Raw genomic sequence first — 20,525 nt, 5'->3', positions numbered from 1 at the left:
GAGCCGCTGCCCAGCTCACCCCAGGCTCCTCAGCTCACCTGAACCTGCAGCCTGAGTTCTTCTTCCTGCAGGCACTCCCACCCCCCAACCCCACCCCACCCCCGCAGCTCAGCCCTGCTCCTTGCCTACCCAAGGCCACTGGGGGCTCAGCCACAGACCCAGGAAGGCCCTGGGGACAGCACCTCCACTGCCCCGTGCCCCTCACCTTGTTTGTCTTTGCATACAGCCGAGAAGGACCCCAAGAGGAGCCCCCGGGCAGGGTTCCCCAGGACCCCTCAGCAGCTTCTGCTGGAAGCTCCTCCCCCTCTTCTCTTCCTAAAGGACAGTCTCCTTGGTCAAATGTCATGGCCAGATCTGTAGCTTCACGCTCCTTCTCTGGGACTGCTGCTTGCATGACTCACCTGCTCCCCAGCTGTTTGCAGGGCAAGCGTGGTCAGGAAGGGGGGGTGGGGGCTAGGTGTGAACCTGGCCCCAGCCACCTTTCCAAGCCTTCTGAGAGTTCAGCCACTATAAAGGTGTAACTTGAAGCCCAATCACAAAATTAGGGGCCAGACTGGCTGTTGTTTGGAAAACAGAAGCCTGATCAATTATGCTGGGAGACTGCCAAGGGCCGGGGCACAAAGGAAAAGGAAGGAGTGTCAAGGAAGCAAATGTGTGCAGCTCAGCTGAGCACTGTCCAGGGAGCCCGCCAAAGGGGTTCCAAGCACTGAAATCCCCACCCCCAAGAAGCTTGTTTGCTTGACCCCCATGGGGCCTCAAGGTAGCATACCTGGGACAACCTCTGAAATCCACCTGGCCCCCTCTGTTCTAACTCTCTGGTCTGCATTCCCCATGTGGCCTCTCCCCTTCGGAAAGAACTGCAGGGACCTGGGAGCAGGAATGGTCTGTCCACTGACAGCTGTGGACTTAGGAGTCCCCCCTGAGCCCTAGGAGTCCCCTTGAGCGCTAGGGGTCCCCCTGAGCCCTAGGGGTCTCTACTGAGGACTAGGGGTCCCCCGAGCACTAGGGGTCTTCACTGAGAGCTATAGGGTCCACCCTGAGCACTAGGGTCCTCGCTGAGCCCTAGGGGTCTTCATTGAGCCCTAGGGGGTCCTTCCCTCATTGAGCACTAGAGAGACGTGGCTGGGCAATAGAGGTCCTCAGTGAGAGCTAGGGGTCCCCCCTGAGCGCTAGGGGTCCCCGTTGAGCTCTAAGGGGTCCCCCCCACCCAGCCCAGCACTAAGGATTCCCCCTGAGAGCTAGGAGTCCTCACTGAGCCCTGGCCGCTGCTCTGAGTCACAGCCTCTGAGAGCCCTTGAAGGCAGATCTACCCAGCGGCAGAGCCCCTCTCCATGTGCCGGGAGTCAGGTTCGGAGCATCTAGGATTGAGGACGGAGCTCTCAAGTGTGGTTCTTCCACAAGGTTAATGGCAGCCTCAGGACCCTTAGGCCTTCCCAGATGCCTCCTGCCTATTCCACTGTGTTCTCCAAAATGCCCCGAAGCTCTTTCTTTAATAGACCTAGAGTTTTCCTCTCCCTGGGCCAACATTCTCTTCCCAGCCCCACACCCCAATGCCTTGCTCCCCAGGTACAAGCCTCAACCTGCCAAGGTCTCTCCTACTGCACCCTTTCCCCCAGAAAGATCTCGAGTGGGAGACCAGAAAGGCAAGTCTCGCTTTTACCTGACCTAAGCTTGAAGTGACCAATTCCCTTGCGAAAGTCTCCACCCACCAACGTTTCCCAGCCACGTAGCCCCACTGTGGTCAGAGCCGCGGGACAGTCAGTCCCCACCATCATAACGGCGCAGGGCTTTGGCCCCACAGAAGCCACACTTTGCAGAGATATGGTATTTATTGAACCATGTGCCTGAAAACCTGATCTATAAGTGCACACGTGTGTGTGTTTGTGCACGCACGCATGCATGTTTGGGATATGCATGCGTGGTCCATGGTCAGCAGTGCCATCAGATGGCCTTGGCCAGTCCCAGGCGGTTGTTAACTCTGTCAAAGACGCTGTAATACTCCCGGATGAAGACATCCCCCAGGATCCACAGCTGGGAATCGCCTTCACCCTGGAAGCCACTGGAGCAGAAGCCCATATCCTGGGAAAGGCGAGGCAGAGATACAGCTAGGCCCGAGGCAGGTCACCGTGTCTGACGGTGGGCCTCCCCCTACCACACCCCACAGTCCCTCTCTCAGCTCGTATTTTCTTTCATCCTTGAAATCACCTTCCGAGGGAAGCAGACAAGTATCAGATTCATCCCACTCAAAAGATGAAGAAATTGATATTCAGAAAATCAAGTGACTTCATGCAAGGTTACTCACTGGGGTCCCCTCACTCCACTCCTCCTCACCTGTCCTCTCTAGCACCCCCCTTCCACTCAGCACCTACTGCCCTGATGACCAGCCAGACCAGGCCCAGGGGCCTGAGGCCTTGCCCGTTGTGTGTACTCAGGGCTGGGTCAAAGCTGAGGCCAGTGGGTGAGGAGGGCTAAGGGCCGGGTCCCGAAGCCCAGGCTACCTACAAAAATCCTGGACGATGCTGCATGCTGCAGGCCTCTGGGCTTAGAAGCTGGAGCGGTGGATGCAGTTCCCACAGGGAGCGGGCTGTGGTCCTGCCAACCCAACCCTCCCTTGGGCTGCGGGGCTCTCTACTTTCATTCTGCCCCGCTTCTCCCAGGATGGAGCTGTATCGGCCATGAGGGAGGCCCACTCAGAAGGGCCAGTTCGTTTACATGCACTTCCTGCATTTTCCCTTGGGGCCCCGCCACTTTACAACTGGCTGACTTGCCAGGAGAGTGGAGGAGTGCTAGGTGGACCCAGGCTTCTTCTCCTGAGAACTCCTACCTGGCTGGTGTAGGCAGACGGGGGCAGTGGGTACTTTCTGCCGTGGATCTCAAAGACCACCGAAGGCATGCTGCCCAGGTTCCCGCAGTTGATGTCAAACTAGACCAGAAGGAGGTCATCTTAGATGGACGGTAGATCTGATGGGGCTGGGTGAGGCCAGAGAAGGGCCAACCCAGGACCCCTTCCTCTGCACTGGAGCCAAGAGGTAGGAGGGCCTGCCCACTCAGAGGACTCTAGGGAGACCCCCAGGCCTCAGAAGAGTTACACTGAGAGGGACCTGCTGTCAGCCAGTGCAGGAACACACCCCAGCTTGAGATAAAGGAGGATGGGCCTCCGAGTTTTCTCCAGGCTCAGCCAGACCTCCCCAGGACCCCGGAGCACTTAGCTGTCAGGGAGGAGGCAAAGAGACCCGTGGGTGGAGGAGGAGCAAGGGGGTATAGCAGAGTCAGGGATGCACGATCCTCCTGGGGGACGGGAGGCCAGACCTCGGCCTCTGCATGAGACACGAGAGCTCTGACAGCAATGATGCGCCAAGCTAGAAGACCACTGTGAAGGCCTCCTGAGAAATCCCAGCCCCTCCAGGGAAATGGGCCAGGCCTCACCATCCCATATTGGTCCTGTGTGGCTCCAATGGCTGACTGGATGTTGAGGATGTCGCTGTTGGGCCCAACCAGCATAGAGGTGCCTGTGTCCAGGATGGCCTGACAGCCACCATCACAGGCCACCACCACACCATTGACAGTAACGCTGCAGAGTGGAAACAGGACAGCCTCGCAGTGCGTCCAGCATGCAGCCTGCCCTCCCTGCCCCCCCCCCCATCCTCCCCCGCCAGGATCCTCAGGCAGGGAGGAAAGGCTGGACCTTTCCCTTGGGCTCCTTCCTAGAGTCCCCAAAACTTGCTGAGCTCAGAGAAAAGACCTAAAAACATTTACTTCCAAGTCAGTGGCTAAATCAAGGCTGTCCCACCTTCCATGGGACAGAAACTTCAATAGAACAGCAAAGTCATGGGTACGTGGGTGGTGGCACAGGCCGTTTAAACATCTGACTCTTGGTTTCAGCTCGGGTTGTGATCTTGGGATCAAGCCCTGAATTGGGCTCCGTGCTGGGCAAGGAGTCTGTTTAAGAGACTCTGCCCCTCCCCCAGCTCACCCCTCAAATAAATAAATAAATCTTTTTTTAAAACCCAGCAAAGTTGTGTGCACTAAGGGGTGAAATGAGTACTGCCCTAGTTGCCTAAAGATCTGGCTTCAAGTCCTCTCCCTGCCGTTCACTTGCTGCAGGTCTTGGGCGAGTCACCAACCTGCCCGGACTCGGGCTTCTCAGACACAAGACGGGTATGCTAGCAACTCTTTCCTTGACTTCCTCGAGGGATGGTCACAAGGTTCAGACTTGATGTTAGTAAATTATAAAGTGAGGACACTAGTGTGGAACCCACCCCCTAGGGTTTCAGTGAGGAATGAACGAGAACAGCCCCAATATCAGTCATTGCAATGCCTTCAGGCAGTAGGGCCTGGTCAGTGCCGGGCTCCTATTAGCAGAGCAGCAGGAAACGTCAGCGTCCTCACTGACAAAGGTCACCGGCCTTGGAAGTGTCTAACTCTGAGTCTGATGTGAGAGGCTCATGAGCTTCCAGCGCTCACGGGCTGATCCCGGGCCCTCGCAGCCCCCCACCCGGAGGCGGCTGTGGCGCACTCACCTGTCCACGGTGAACTGCCAGTACTCCTCCACGGTCACGGGCACCCAGTGCAGGGCGCCTGTGTAGTAGGTCGGGTCTATGGCTCCCAGCGTCAGCATGCTCCCCTGGCCATTCCTGAAACCAAGGAAAGGCGTGTTGCGGCATTCTGACCCCCCGGCTTGGCGAGGCTGCCCTGTCGCACCCGCGGGCCTAGCACACGCTGTCCTCCCTGCCTCACCTGGATCACCACCCCGAGCCTCAGCGAAGCTTCCCCCGCCACCCAGCACACCCACCCCCGTTAGACTGGGCTACCCCGTCACCGCCAAGCCTTCCCTGCGCCCCGACCTGCCTGCAGCCCTAAGCATAATTGTGTAATTGCGTGTCGTCTGCCTCGCCTGCTAGAGAGCGGACTCCCAGTCTGCCTTGTTTGCTGACGAAGCCCCGTCTCCTGGCGCAGCACCTGCACAGTCACACCCACCAACACTTCTGGAATGAACGCATGAGTGTACCAAGTGCCCCCTTGCCTGGGTTCCCCTGACCTCGGTTCCCCAGCACCCTCCTTCCCCTGAGGGCAGCGCCCTTCTCTCTATCCTGCCACCTGCCCCTCTGTTCAGCTGAGCTGCATCATCACGGGGCAGGAAGAGAGGGGAGGGAAAAAAAAGAGGAAAGGAGAGGGAGCTCTGGGCTCCAGGTGTGACTTAGGCACCAGTTCAGGGTGATGTCTCCCCCAGGCCTGTTTCCCATGTGGTGAGCGGGGAGGTCGGACTCCTTCGGAGCCTAAGAGTCTGTGAATCTCAGTGACGTCCACAATGACTAAGGAGGCCCGGCCCCTTTGGAGAAAAGACGGTAAACGTCCCCACGCAGAGATGGGGTCAGGCTTCATGCTTCAAGTGCCAGAAGTCAAAGTCAGATGTGGGTCGCTGGATTCTGGCTGCAGCAGGGGCTCCGCTGGGGGCTTTGGACAAGGTGTTGGGTCTGGAAGCCTGGGAGGCTCAGTCGGTTAAGCGTCTGCCTTCAGCTCAGGTCATGATCTCAGGGTGCTGGGATGGAGCCCCATATCAGGCTCTCTGCTCAGCGGGGAGGCTGCTTCTCCCTCTATCCTTCTCCTCTGTTTATGATCTCTCTCTTTTTCTCTCTCTCTCAAATAAATAAATAAAATCTTAAAAAAAAAAAATAAGTTGGGTCTGCCTGGAAACAAGGAGAGGTTTGCTTGGGTTCTGGCCAGCAGGCTTGAGTTGCAGTGTCCCAAAGGGGCTGATATCCCTCAGACCTTGCCAGGCCGTGTAAGTCCGCCCTGGCTGGGGATAGCTCCTACCTGGACAAATACACAGAGAACAGGTCTTGGGCCACCAGGTGATTCTGCATCATGTTGTCAAACACAGGCACTGAGTACGGGGAGGCGAGAGAGGGGTAGGCCAGCCCCAGGATGCCATCGAACTCAGAGTAGGTAAAGACGCTGCCAGGCTCCTGAGTGCTCAGGCCCACAGTCTGCTGGGGGTCCACGATGCTGGAGACCTGCAAGGGATGCGAGAGAAGCAGAGTGACCTCCTTGGGCCAGAGGCAGGAAGATCCTGGGGCAGGCCAGTATCCGGGTCAGCCCCTAGGGCCCAGCCCCTGGGGAGCTCAAGAGAGAGAACACCCTTGTTTCCCAGCCCTGCTCTGTGGTTTTGAGTCCAGTTTTGAGAGGACCCAGGGAAGAGTGAAGACAGCAGTGTTCAAGGTACAGAAGTTGATGGGTGAGCCCAAAGAACGGGGTGGGGTGAGGGATGCTCCGAGGCCCCCTGCCAGCCTGCGGCCCCCTTGGCAGTGGCACAGGGGCCCTTGGCCAGCGAAGAGCTGTGGGCAGCACTGCGGACAGAAAGAACATATACACGCTTTGCATCTAAGAGCCCTGGCTATGTGTCCTTGCTCTGTCCTGTGCTGCCTGTGTGACCCTGAACGAGCACCTCTCTGAGCCTCAATCTCCTCACCTGTTAAATGAAATAATAACACCTGCATCTGACAGCAGTGTTGGCCTCTGTTTCACTAATGCTGAACCTGTATCGAGCACTTACTAAATGTTTGGCCGTTGGACGTTAATGGCATGATGCTAAGGAAGTGCTGCCTCCACATCTCTTGTTAATCTGCCCTCGGCCTGGGAAGGCCGATGCGCCCACCAGGCCATTCTGAGCCTGCTTCCACCCAGCCCCTTATAACCAAACCGTCCCCCACTCAGGCAGCCAAAGTGATCTTTGAAAATGGGCGTCCAGTCATGTCACCCCTTGCTACGACCCTCCACAGCCTCCCACCCCACTCCCCACCAGTGTCCTAGAGCACCGTCACCTTCTGATCCTGCTTCTCACCCCTCATCTCAGGCTTCTGACCCCTTGCTCACGCTCCCTAACCCCCATCAACCTTTCCCCTCCTCCCATGCCCCGACTTGGCCTCATTGCCGTGTGGGCCCGCTGAGGGGGGCCAGACCCCCATGGCTCTCTCCCCCATCCCTTGCCCAAGGTGGGCACATGAGGGCCACCCGGTGCACCATGGCTCAGGCAGGGGAGTCGCCTTCCTGGGCCCTGTCTGCTGGGCCACCTCAGCCAGTGGTCTGGGACCTCCACGGTCTGGTGCTGACCCCTGGGGAGGCCTGAGCTGGGTGGGCACCTGCTTTGCCAACAGAAGAGGCTGAGGAGAGGGCCGTCAGCTGAGAAGAGCTGTGTGTGTCCCTTTGGGTTCAAAGCAAAAGAGCCTTCAGCCAGACCCAGGAAGAACTCAAGGAAGATGGAAGTGATAAGCACCAGGGGATGCTGCTTGGCTCTTAAGATAATGGCTGAAGAAGGAAAGCAGAAAGCTCATGTGTACTGAGCACTGACTATGTGCCCGTCCCTGTGTTGACTACTTTAGAAGCCACAGAGCTGCAGAAGGGAGAGGAAGCCTTGCTCAGGGGCCACAGATGCTCCCTGACATGAAAGATGCCACTCGATGGCCCTTCTGGGGCAAAGGAGTGAGGTCAAGCCAAGGGCATTGCTCAGAGAGTCAGAAGCATAGGTCTGACACGGAGCGCCCAGCACGGGCTGTGTGACTTGGGGACTTTGGGGAAGTTACCAACTCATGGGACCTTCAATTTCCTCATCTGCACAATGGGGAAAACTACCTCCCTGAGAACTAATTTACAATGAGGTCACACATATGACACCAAAGCATTCGGTGCTGGCGCGGGCTCGGGATTCTGAACGGACTGTGGCAAGGACAGATGACAAAGGATGGGGAAGAAGGAAACTGGGCATGGAGAAGCCTCTCGGGGGGACTGTGAGGGCTGGCATGGGAAGGAGAGAAGGGAGGAGAAGAGGGTGGATGAGATCCCTCCCAGCATCCCTACCCACCAGGCCCCCCAGTCGGGGAGGGGCAGGGCCCCAAAGGGCCTCTCAGCCCCAGCTGGGGAGCAGCCGGCCAGAGCCTGTGTGTCTGGGTGGCAAAGCAGCTAGTGGGGAAGGAAGGGTGAGCGCCGGCTGGCCCAAAGCCCCACTCACAGTGACGGTATCAAGGCCCAGAAAGCCCTGCATGCTGCCCGTGCCGTACTGGATGGACAGGGGCTCATTCAGGTTCTGGAAGGTGGAGGACTTGGCTGGGTCGAAGCGGTGATGGCTTTCTGAAACACAGACCCAGGGTTAGCGAGGCCCATAGATAGTCTCCTTGCCCCTGACGGCGCCGGCCAGGGCTGAGACCTCACTAGGCCTTGTAAGAATATGGTCTAAATACCAACCCTTCCTGCTGAAAATAAGCAACGCATTCTCTCTTGATCCCCCACGTTTAGTAAAGAAAATTATTCTTTGCTGCTCAGCCCACCTCTCTGAACCCAGTGCTACCTGTGTAGCTGCCAAACAAAACAAGAAGAAAACAAGCTGTCCCTGTGGTTTCCATAGACATTTTACTCTTACCAGCTCTGTAACCTTAGGCAAGAGCCTTTTCTTCTCTCAACTTTGCTTCCTTCTCTGGTAAAGGGAGATAAAAAGAGCACCAATCTCCCAGGATTATTGAAGAAATCAATTATTAATAAGCATCAAATAAAATCATTTACATGTATTGAACATCGACTCATCATTAGTAACGGATCCTGGCCCTCTATTCCCCCAGCACCCGCTGGCATACCATACGTAGTCCCATTTTATAGGAAGGAAACCCAAAGACTCAGGAGGGTCAGCGGCTTGCCTGGGCTCCTCATAAAGACTAAATAAGTAAATACCAGGGCGCCTGGGTGGCTCAGTCAGTTGAGCGTCTGCTTTGGCTCAGGTCATGACCTGGAGTCCCTGGGCTCCAGCCCCACGGCAGGCAGCGGGCTCTCTGCTCAGTGGGGAGTCTGCTTCTCCCTCTCCCTCTGTCCCCTCTCCCCTGTTCGCTTGTGCTCTGTTCTTTCTCTTGTACTCTCTCTCTTTCTCAAATGAATAAAATAAATAAATAAATAGCCTAAGTGCCCCTAATTTCTAGCTGGCACTTATGCATTAAGCCCCTGATTTGCACCCCTTCTCCATCTGTGGGCAGTTGGAAGGGGTGAGCGAGGAGATGGGACACATTCAGGAGGCTGGAAATGTCAAAGCAAGCTCTCCTGTACCCACGTTCTCCCCAGCACCCCACAGCTCGAGTGGTGGCCAGAATGCAAGCAAAGCCTCTCCCTGTTTCCAGCAGACCCAACGCCTTGTCCAAAGCCCCCAGCGGAGCCCCTGCTGCAGCCAGAATCCAGCGACCCACATCTGACTTTGGCTTCTGGCACTTGAAGCGTGAAGCCTGACCCCATCTCTGCGTGGGGCGTTTACCATCCTTTCTCCAAAGAGGCCGGGCCTCCTCAGTCATTGTGGACGTCACTGAGATTCACGGACTCTTAGGCTCCGAGGGAGTTCAACCTCCCCCCTCACCACACGGGCAGCAGAGTCCTGGGCTCTGGGCCTGGGGGCTGCCAGGGAGCTCACTCACGGCAGGCAGTACTCTTGCAGTAGACAGAGGGCACCCAGAGGTCGGAGGAGCCGGTGTCAAACACCACGGTGAATTCCTGGGGTGGGGTCCCAATGGAGATCCTCCCGAAGTACTGACACTGGGGACAGATAGCAGTGTGGCAGGCGGGAAGGACAGCAAAGGGATAAGGATCAATGCTTGGCACAGAGCAAAGGAGAAGGGGGGGAATGAGGATCGCTGGGGAGGGTCCTCCCAACCCCCCCCACCCCACCACCCAGGGCTTCTGACCCGCTTCGCTTGCCTGCCCCTCCCACAAGCACTACAACCACGGCTCCCTCAGCCTCAGAGGCAGACATTAGATCAAAACATAAGCCCTTCCTGGTAGAAAGACTGGGACCCCCCCAGCCCCTGGCAGGGACTCAGAGATGGGGCACCAGTGAGGTACAGACCCCAAGTCCCGACCCAAGCTGTCCCTGCCATGCCTCCTTGCCCACCTCCCCATGTCAGAACTAGGGTTGGGGCGGGGGTGAGCATGACCTAGTGAGGGAAGGAGCACAGGAGAGACAAGGCTGCCTGTCTACTGCCGGAGTGACAGATGAGGGGGCGACAGGCTCCAGAGAGGAAGAGGCCACATCCCTGTCGGGTCCTGGGTGGCCACAGATGGGCACTGGTGCCCCATCCCTGCTGGGCCCAGACTAAGACATGGGTCCCCCGGGCTGGAAAAGCCAGGCATGTGGTGCACAGGGGAGCAGATTATGTGCCCCCAGGGATGTCGTCTGCAGGTCGCCTGAGCTCAGACCCTGCTGGCGGTGACATTCAGAGCCTTGCCTTTGCTGGGTCTGCTGGCCCAGTGCAGAGCTGCCTGAGGGGCATGGGGGCGGCCTCCACAGCCCCCGGGGCTCCATGAATCCTAGAAGAGGAAAGAGGCAGGGGCCGGGGGGTCCCCCTCACACAGAGAGAGCAGAGCCACTTACGTCCAGGTAGTTGGCCAAGGGCTCGCTGGCCACCTTCTCTAAATTTGAGTACTTCCTGCTGATGGCATACGGGTGTTTCTTCAGGAAGTCCTCTAGGAGCCCATGCTCCTTCAGGGCCTTTCTCACCGACTTGCCTTTGTGCAGAGGGATCCTGAGGAGACGGGGAAGAGTTCATGATGCTGGTGGGCTTCTCCTCAGGGCTGCCGGCCTCCGAGAGGTGCCCAGAAGTGCCGCAATTCGGTGCTCCCCCTTACTAACCACAATGCACTCTGACAGTCCCTAGTCCTTTCTCTTTTCATTAAGTTGGTGGAGATTTAATTTAATTGATAGCCTACTAATGAGTTTTGCAACTCTGAGGTCTGAGAGATACAACAGCATTCCTTCAGGTCTCTGAATCCTTGCAGCCTGCCTCCTGCAGGCCGGACACCGTGTGAGCACAGGGGTACGGTATCTGCCGTCTGGGAGCACTCGGCCTGGAGAGGGGTGGCGTCCCCCCGACGCTGCTCCATGCTGTGGAAACGCTCCCTCCTTGTGGCCCCTGTGACCGGCTCTCTGGGTAGCGTGAAAATTCTTCAAAGGGTCTCAGGACAGAGTGTGGTCCTCGGGAGCTTCTAACAGAGTTTAGATGTTGGACAGTGGAAGCAAATCAACGGAAGAGAATCGAGAGGGAAACCAGCGGAGGCTTTCTGGATCCAGCTCTGTAGGCTGTGGCACCCTGGGTAGCCCCTAAAAGCCCTCTGAGCTCCAGCTTCACCTCTGCAAAATGGGCAACCTCCTTCCTTTCCAGCCCCTCTCCAGCCCTGCTTTTGACCAAGCTTGTAGCTTCACCTCTTTGGTGCCTAGCGCCCCCTCCTGTAGGTTGAAGGAATGTAGGCTGCCGATCCCGCATGTCCCCCCAGTTCCAAGGGCCATGCGGTCCTCCTCCTCCATGGGGCTGACTGAAGGACAAGTGGAGACCGCAGCTATGAACGTGCTTGGAGAGCGATCAAATGGCAGCAGCTGTAAAACCCTCAAAGAAAATGGGTGTTCTCGTGGGGTTCACACCCCAGACGGGTCCCCTATGGAGCAGCCCTGCATGTGATTTATGGGCTCTCCTCCGGTGCCTTTCTTCTCCAGCCCTCAAGTGTGACTTCAGCCAGGACCCAACAGAAATAAAAGGTCCTTGAGACATTTCCCAGCCTTTGTGTCCGATGATAGAAGAAGACACAGCCCGAAAGGAAGGAGACTCCCAGAACCAATCCTACAGCCACCCTTTCCTGTGTCCCCGTGTCCAGGCCCCTCTGTGTTCTGCTTGCTTGGCTCCTGCTCCTGCTCAGCTCAGGATCCACTCGTGGGATGCCTGGGACTCCCACAGAGGTAGCCGCCTCTCTGCTGCGCTGCTGTGTCCAGCACAGGGCCCCAGGGAGCCTCCCTCAGAGGGATGCTGGCCCACTTCCCAGCCAAGAGCTAGGAAGTCCCATCACCATGGAAACCATGCTCCGCTGGTGCTGCCCTCAGTCCCTGCACTGAGACCACCCAATGCCTGGCACTCAACAGAACTTCAGTTTCAAGACCATAAGGAGCTCTGACTGGTCAAAGACACCCTGGTCCCTTTTGAGGGATCCAGCTTCCCAGGGATGGATTCAGGTCTCCCCAGGCTCAGGGCTTGAGGAGCCACTTGGGCTCGAGCCTGGGAACCAGAAATAGCATGATTTTGTGGCAAGAGCATAGGTCCCCTTGGGACCAAGACCCAACTCCTCCAGCATGAACCATGGGCCTTGGGCAGCTCAGGGACCCTCCCTAAACAACAGCTTCCTCATCTGTAAAATGCAAACAATAATGTCTACCTAATCCAGGAGGATTAGTGGCACCTAGTAGCAAGCAGCTCCAGAAATATCAGTTACAGGGTGCCTGGCTGAGTCAGTCGGCAGAGGATGTGACTCTTGATCTCTGGGTCGTGAGTTCGAGCCCCATGATGGGTATAGAGATTACTTTTTTAAAAAATCATTTAAAAAATTATCAAAAAAGGAAATATCAGTTATTAATTTTGGAGCAGAAATTGGGAATCTCACCCAGAGGACTTTATTTTGGTTGAGAAACGCATACATAGCTCTTATCGTGTGCCAAGCACTGTGCAAAGCATTTTACAAACACCCACTCGTGCACTCCTCATGACTAGCCTGTAAGATGGATGCTTTCTGTTATCCTAATTTCACAGTGGAAGAGGAAACAGGGCACAGATAGTCAGGTTAGTGATGCAGCTGGGGATCAAACCACAGGCAGTCTGACTCTAGAAGCCATGCCCTTAATATCCCAGGCTGCCCATCTTACCCTGTGTTCTTGTTCACCGCCCCCGCCCCCCTGCAGTGGCAGGAGCACACTTAGAGGGAAAGGTCCCAAATGCAAAGGCAGCATTGACCGAGTGCGTTTCCTGGGGACCTGCAGCATGGCCTCTGAAGATTCCGGGGGGGCGACTGTGGGACGCCAGGAGAGAGACCCACCCAGAGCAGGTGCGAGTGATGCCCTTTCCCTTCCCTGGGGCCTGACACCCACCTGGTGACCCCACTGCCCTGGGAGAGGGCGAGGACTGCAAGTAGCACCACGAGACACCTCATCCTGGACACCGCGGGCTGGCCACTGCTGGAGCCAGTACTCATCCCCACAGCTTTTATAGAGGGTACAGGGTTCTCTCTGGCTGGGAGCCCGGGCTACAGAGATGACCCCCTGACTTGGGGCTGCTCTGCAAACACATTAAGATAGCAGCCAGAGTACCCAATACCCACTGTGATAAGGGCCACAAAGTCCACCACTGCAAGGACTTCAAAGCTGAAGCGTACACGTGCTTGATCTTTAGGCTGAGAAATGTCACATAGGCCTCCCTGACCTGATTTCCCCTCCAGACATGTCTACTTGAGCTAACGCAGTGGGATCACCGCCAGAAACCTGTCTCATGTTCCATCTTAGGGTCTGTAACGAGGTCTCTTCGCAGCAGACCCCCCTCCTACCTTAGCTGCCTCTCCTCCCTGGGCCTGAACTCCCAGGGAGCCAGCAGCCTGCCCTGTCCAGGGATCTCCAGCTCAGTCCGCCCAGCCCCACATGCCAGGGAGCAGTCAGTCTACTCCCAAGGCAGAGAGTGCTCCTTCAATCTGTCACCCCAGGCTAAGAGACCTTAGCAAGCCCAAGACCTCTGCACTGTGCAGGCTGTGTCCCCTGGTTCCTGTGAGAAGGGTGTTGGGAAGGTGAGGGGTAGATGCTGGATCCCAGGAGCTGCTGCATGGGGGTGCTGGCGAGGGTGAAGAGGGAAGGCAGATGTGTGCCACACACACGGAGGGAGGAAGAGATGCTGTGGTGATCAGATTTAGGCAGCAGATGAGGCCAAGAGCGGGCACCCTAGTCCCACACAGATGTCTAAGATGAGCTTCTCAGAGCGCACATGCAGGGCTTTGTGATGAGCATAGCACCCCGCCACCACCCTAGAGAGAATTAGGGCAAAAAGGGACACAAAGACTCAGCCACAGAATGGGTGGAGAGGGAAGGCTGTGAGCTGGAAAGTAAGGATCAAAGCAGGAACATGCAGGGGCTCTGGGGCCACAGGTGTGCAGGAGCCTGTGGTGCCGACACCCTGCAGGACAGTCGTCAGGGAGGCAAGGGAGTGGCCCAGAGAGGGCAGGCTTGGTAGCCAACGAGGCAGGCATGCAGTGGGCCCGGGACACAGGGCACGCTGAGAGGGACAGCCCCAGAATGTCCCGTGTTTGACTGGAGGGCTTCGGGAGGCCCAGCAGCAGGGGAACTGAGAGCTTGATGGCGGGAGTGAGGAAGACAGCCAGCTGTGAGCCTTCCCTTGGCAAGGCCCTGCCCAGCCACCCACATCCCTCCTCAAAGGCCTGTGTGTCCTGCCCAGCGGCCCCGCATCTGGGTGGTCTTCCCTCCCCCACACCAGCACGGAGCAGGAGAGCAGGACGCCTAGGAGATGATCACTAAATGCTTGGTTAAGCAAACGAGCTCGTGAACGGTCTTCCCACCCCTCTCGGGGCACAGCAGGGCCATGCCTTTCTTATGAGCTGCAGATGACGAGATGGAGACTTGGAGAGGTGGATGGACTTGCCCCTGAAGAAGTTTAAATGGCCACAAGACCCCTGGTCTGTCACACTCCACACGGCCCCACAGGGCCCGGCATGCTATGGGAATTTCACGAGTTTGCAATAGCAAGTCTGGAGCAGGTCTGCTTCTGGCTCACTCCTGCCGACCCCTGCAGACCCCTGGGGACAGCCGTGCCTGTGCACGATATCTGGGGCCGGACCCTCCGGGGTCAACAACACCAGCATTGTGGTACCCTGCTCCACGCCACCCGGGGCCCAGCCCCACCCAGCAGCTCAGGGCCGGGAGAATCAGGCTCAGCCATCCGTCTCACTGGAAGGTGACCCTCAAAGCCAAAAACTAAAGATCCCTTAGCCCTGGTTGCTCTGTGTTTACTCACGAGATTGACATCATTCTAACAGCATTCACGCGCATGCTATCGGGAGCGCTGCCCCAGATTGCACAGAGCATTGGAACTGCTTATCCACGGGGGCAGGCCAAGAATCACAAAAAGCTTTTAGAAAAAACTATGATAAGATTTCATCACTGGCTACCCAGTACCAGGCGAGGACAACTTCCCTTGGTCTAGATTCTTTGTGCCTGGGGACGGACTCACAAAAATGGCAAAACAAAATCAGGGCCTGGGGACAAGCTATCCTGGGTAACCAACCCCCTGTGATCTCCACTCAGACATAAGCAGCAACAAAGTCGGTTCAACTCAGTATCTTGAGCATCTTCTACGTGCTCACAATGGCCACAGAGGTATGGAGCTGGTGTCATCTCCATGCCTGGGGAGCCCACAGTCAGGTGGGGAAAGATTTGATCCCATATGTGACCCTGCTGTGATAAGCAGTAGAGGGAGAAATCCAAAGGGACATACATCTCCCCCTGCAAGCAGCCAGTTGACAGGGGAGCGTGGTTTCTGGAAAGTACAGATGTGACTATCCTGGGCCTCAATCCTGGGCCTGCCATGTGGTGGTGTGGCCTTGAGCAAGTCCCTTAATTTCTGGGCGCCTCAGTTTCCTTTTCTGATACTGAGATGTTCATGTTAGGATCAAAGACAGACAGTCCATGTGTTGGGATTTCTGTGAGTCATAAATGACTGCTGTTACCTGACCTTGGCCAAGTCACTCCCAGCCTCGAATGTGCAGGTCACAAGCTCATGGAGCAGGTCTGAATCTCAGGTATGTACAAAGCATCAGTTCTTTTCCTGTTAGAGAAATCAACTGAATTTCTGCGTTGTCCCTCCAGGCGGAGGGGGCAAATTAATCAGTCATTTTTGCATAGTGCTGCAGAGGTGCCTCTGCACACATGACTCCCCAGCATGCCGAGTTTCCAGGACGTGCCCGGTGGTCTTTCCTCACCCCTGCCTGGGCCCCTGCTGCCTCCATGCCCAACCTGGGCCAGTCTAGCCTTCTGGAGGCGGCCTCATACTCCCTGAGACAGGCCACACAGTCACTCCTCTCTGGTCTTGCCACCCCTCTGGGCCACCACCCGGAAGCAGGTCCCAGGTCCTCGCCACTTAGGACCCGCCTGTCTCCCCCACCTCTTCCTTCTACACCCTCCGAGGAGCCCTAAGTTCCCCTAAAGCCCTAGGCTTCAGGCAACGACATCCTGACCTGGAAGTCCTACAGGTTGCCTCTGCTTTCTTTTTTTTTTTTTTTTTCCGCCTCTGCTTTCTGCTCTCAGTACATCTTCACAGAGGCAAAAAAAAAAAAAAAGAAAAGAAAAAAGGAGCAGTGTTGGCTTTTCCTCTTCTGAGGAAAAGAGAAAGGAGAAAATGAGAGGATTTTTTTTAAGATTTTATTTATTTATTCATGAGAGACACAGAGAGAAAGGCAGAGACACAGGCAGAGGGAGAAGCAGACTCCCTGCAGGGAACCCAATTGGGACTTGATCCCAGGACCCCGGGATCACGCCCTGGGCTGAAGGGAGATGCTCAACCGCTGAGCCACCCGGGTACCTCAGTGAGAGAATTTTTAAAAAATCATTAATCAGTATCTCCAACCAAGTATCATTCAGCCATACTACTATAACAGGTATCATGTGATTACCTAGTGCCCGACACTATGTGTCAGCCCTTAAAAATGCCTCCACAGATGAGTGGGCAGGAGCTTAGGAAAGCTCACTGACCTTCCAAGTCACTCAGCTGATAACAAATGGATCTGAGATGCAAACTTGGGTCTTGATTCTTGACTGCACAGGCTCTCAGTTGAACACATGACTCTCACAGCACCAAAGCTCTGCACATCAGCAAAGAGGATCACACTGTGTCCACACTTGACAAGTCTCAGGCTGAAGATGAAGGGGTCTTGGGGTCTTTAATGCAGGACTCAGGGACAGCAAAGGCTCAACCGGGAGCGACCTTGAGAGGGTAGAGACCTGGAAAATGCATCAGAAGGCTGCCCTGCCCATTTGTAAAATCTCCCCACCCTTATCCCTTCCTGCCCCCAAGTGATCTCTATGAATGATATACTAGCCTGTCCACCACCCTGGTCAGCAGAACTTTTGGGGAAGAATCGCTCCCAGCTTCCAAAATTCACTCTACTAGTTCACAGTAGACACCCTAAGCCATGGAAACCTGTGTCCAATGCATCATGGAATTGCCAGGTCCTCATGGGAGAAGGGTAGGGAGGGGATCCTGCCCTGCACACAGGAGAGCACATTATTAGTTATGGGAAACCGCAACAGGCAAGCCCATCTAGCCTCCCGAAAGGGGCTGGAAGGAAAAGGAACGAGTCAAGGTGGTCCCCACAGCGCTGGTGCAGGACTGGGCACTCGGCCAAATCCCATCTCTAGATCACTGTGTCCCGCATCTTGAAACCATATTTTGCTTTATAAATACAGTTTTAAGGAATCACTAGGTATTTAGGGAGGAGGACATGATCAAAATTTTAAGTAATAGTATTGTATTGATGTCAATTCCTTGGCTTTGATATTTGTACTGATTCTTATTTTAATAATTATAAGAAAATGTCCTTGATCTGGGGGACATACTGAAGTAAAGGAGTATTGTGTCTGTAAGTTCTAACAGAGTTTCTAACAGATCGGAAAATATACAGAGAGAGAGAAGAGAATAAAGCAAATGTGGCGAGGTGTCAACATTTGTGGTGTCTGGGGGAAGGTATGCAGGAATTCTTTGTACTGTTTCTGTATGTCGGAAATTATTTTAAATAAACGGGTTTTTTTAATGGCGATTACTCACACAACCTCCCCAAAGAAAGTCCATATTTATCAGTTTGACACTTGTCATCCAGCACTTCCAGAAGGAAGAGGATGGAAACCAAACAGCATCAGAACCAGCTACTCAAGCAGCCCAGGGCCCTGCTCCAGGGAAAGCCCTTCAGCTGAGGCTGCGGGGACATGGGGGCACAGCCAGCCCTAAATCCCACCTCGGGCTGTTTTTAACTGGAAAGGTGCAAAGATGAAGAAAGTAGAATGGGAGATAGGAAGAATGGGATGGGAAGGTTCTCTGGTAGAAATCAGGGCTTTCCCAATGGTGTCTGCACCTCCACATGGTGCTCATGCATCATGACCGAGCAAGGTGGTGCTCAAATGGGACACTGAACATGGACCTGGGGACCACAAGGCCACTGCAGGACAATGAAACAGAATCACAGTGTCACGTATCATGAGACCATGAATGTTTTGCCTTATAAATACAGTTTTAAGGAATCACTAAATAGTTGGGGAGGAGGACATGATCAAAATTTCAATTTCAAAAACTTTATGACATTGGATTCGGCAATGATTGCTTGTATATGACACCAAAAGCATAGGCAACAAAAGAAACAAAATAGATATGTTAGACTCCGCCAAAGCTAAAAACTTGTGCATCAAAGGACACTGGTAGAGTGACTACTGGTAGAGTGTCACTACCAGTCTACTGGTAGAGTGACAATGCAACTCACAAGATGGGAGAAAATATTTGCAAATCAAATATCTGATAAGGGCCTCATAGCTGGAATATACAAAGAGTTCCTACAAGTGAACAACACACATGCAAAACAAGTAGTCCAATTACAAAAGGGGCAAAGGACTTAAACAGACATTTCTTCAAAGAACATGTACTGATGGTCAACAGGCACATGAAAGGATGCTCAATGTCATTCTTCACTTGGGAAATGCAGATCAAACCACTATGAAATATCTGCTCACACTCATTAGGATGGCTGCTATCAAAAAAAAGAAAGAAAGAAAATAATAAATGTTGGCAATAGTGTGGAGAAACTGAAACTGTTGTGTACTGCTGCTAAGAATGTAAAGTGGTGCAGCCATGATGGAAAACAGTGTGGGCAATTCCTCAAAAAATTAAACAGAATTACCGTATGATCCAGCAACTCTACTTCTGGATGTATACCCAGAAGCACTGAACGTAAAACCTCAAGAAAGGTAACCCATGGGTTTTTTTGGTTTGGGGGGGGGGGTTGTTTGTTGTTTTTTTTTGTTGTTGTTGTTGTTTTAGATTTTTTGTGTATACCCATGTTGATGGCAGAGTCATCGAACAGCCAAAAGGTGGGGGCGCCTCGGGGGGGGGGGGGGGGGCAGGGCTCAGCTGTTGAGCATCTGCCTCTGGCCAAGGGCGTGACCTCCGGGTCCTGGGATCGAGTCCGGCCACCCGCAGGGAACCTACTTCCCCCTCTGCCTGTGTCTCTGCTTCTTTGTGTGTGTCTCATGAATAAATAAATACAATCTTAAAAGAGAGAGAGAGAGAGAGAGAGAAGCCTCTGATGCACAGACTCTGATGAAACCCACCAGTGGCTTCTCCAGCCCAGACCTAGAAGGTACTGAGGACAGGAGGGAAGTGCAGGATGCCCACACCTGACAGTCTCAGCCAGAGGGGCGGGTGGACAAGGAGATCTTTGCAGGGTTCACTTATTTTCTGCTGTCAGATCTTTGCCTGAAGCCACACGCAAAGATGTCCTGCAACCCCTCCTGGTCCATGGCCAGACTGCACAACATCCAGCCACATTAATTAAAGAGGATTTTTTTCCTCTGAGGTGAATGTGTTAAAAATATCAAATATTAATCACTGGCAACATTAATTTATAATAATGCTTGTCTCCCTCTCAACTTCGGAGGCGACATCTGGCCTGACTGCTTTGAAACGGACACCCACTCTACCGCAGGAATTATAAATAGCCTGAGTTGAAATCTTCACCTCGAACTCAACAGACTGGCTCCACGGGGTGGTTTAGGGAATGAAGAGGGCTGCGGCACCAGTGGAGTCCTGGGTGGGTCTAGCTGGGGTGCTGTTAACTTTTTTTTAAAAGACAGAAATCGTGGAGTGGGGGTTAGGGTGACGGGGGCATGGGCAAGAGTGGGGAGGCCCTGGCCTGTTTCCTCGAAGCTGGCAGGGGTCAGCCTCGCTCCCCCACGCCCGTCAGCCCATTTCATGATCTCTCAGCTATTTCTTTCCACCCTAAGCTCTCGGTCCAGTTTCCATACCTGCCCTTTGGGGAGTGATCGATGCAGACACCATCTTCTATTGCAGAACCCACTTAATGTAAAGAGAAGAGGTTCATTCCAGCCAACAGAGCACTTTCCATCCACAAGCTCGGGCACTCATCAGAGTCCATACTTACTGTGCGTCCACTGTGTGCCAGCCCCCACCTGCCCCATCTCATCCGGCCCCCGCAGCAACCTGGTCAAGTAAGTGCCAGTGGGAAGGCTGTTCACCCAGGAGGAAATTGAGGTTAGAGACGCTGCTTTCCTGAGGTCATCCCGCTAGCAAGGGGCGGGCAGAGTCAGGACTCAAACCGAGAAGAGTAGGCCACTGGGGTCTCCTTGCTTAGTCCCTTTCAGGGTTTCTGAAGCTGCAAAATCTCCAGCTTCCCAGGCCCCTTCTCCAGCACATCCAGGGGCTCTGGGATGGGGCGCAGGCTTCCGGGCACCTGACAGCTGGTGTCCACCACCTCCAGGGAAGGTACTGCTCATGACACCCAATGAAGCGGTGGGACTACTGTCTCCATGCATTAGATGTGCAAACAGACTCTGGGAACTGCCTGACCCCTCAGACAGCTGAGCTGAAAATCTGAAGCTTTGGTCCCAGTGTCACCAGGAGGGATTGGAC

The 20,525-nt window shown here is 54.8% G+C and overlaps 1 protein-coding gene across 1 annotated transcript; it reads right to left on the bottom strand.

Annotated features, from left to right (window-relative positions):
- Positions 1-1,810: 1,810 nt before the first annotated feature.
- Positions 1,811-13,009, bottom strand: LOC140637598 (chymosin-like). The gene is made up of 9 exons (XM_072833957.1): positions 12,929-13,009; positions 10,397-10,547; positions 9,444-9,561; positions 8,006-8,124; positions 5,815-6,014; positions 4,521-4,634; positions 3,427-3,571; positions 2,825-2,923; positions 1,811-2,079 (listed from the first exon to the last, which is right to left on the bottom strand). The coding sequence occupies exons 1-9, from the start codon at positions 12,988-12,990 to the stop codon at positions 1,942-1,944; spliced, it is 1,146 nt and encodes a 381-aa protein (XP_072690058.1). The 5' UTR covers positions 12,991-13,009; the 3' UTR covers positions 1,811-1,941.
- Between the last annotated feature and the right edge of the window lie 7,516 nt (positions 13,010-20,525).

Source organism: Canis lupus, chromosome 8 (genome assembly GCF_048164855.1).
Source record: "Canis lupus baileyi chromosome 8, mCanLup2.hap1, whole genome shotgun sequence".
Lineage (NCBI taxonomy): Eukaryota > Metazoa > Chordata > Mammalia > Carnivora > Canidae > Canis > Canis lupus.
The sequence above is the reverse complement of the archived record's forward strand: the minus strand, read 5'-3'. Positions and strand labels throughout refer to the sequence as shown.

Excerpts from the sequence above, each read along its gene's own strand:
- LOC140637598 (XM_072833957.1), bottom strand. The coding sequence starts at position 12,990 with ATGAGGTGTCTCGTGGTGCTACTTGCAGTCCTCGCCCTCTCCCAGGGC. Across the intron at positions 10,548-12,928 it reads CAGGGCAGTGGGGTCACCAG|GATCCCTCTGCACAAAGGCA; the intron begins GTGGGTGTCAGG and ends CCGTCTCCTCAG. Across the intron at positions 6,015-8,005 it reads TGGGCCTTGATACCGTCACT|GTCTCCAGCATCGTGGACCC; the intron begins GTGAGTGGGGCT and ends CATCCCTTGCAG.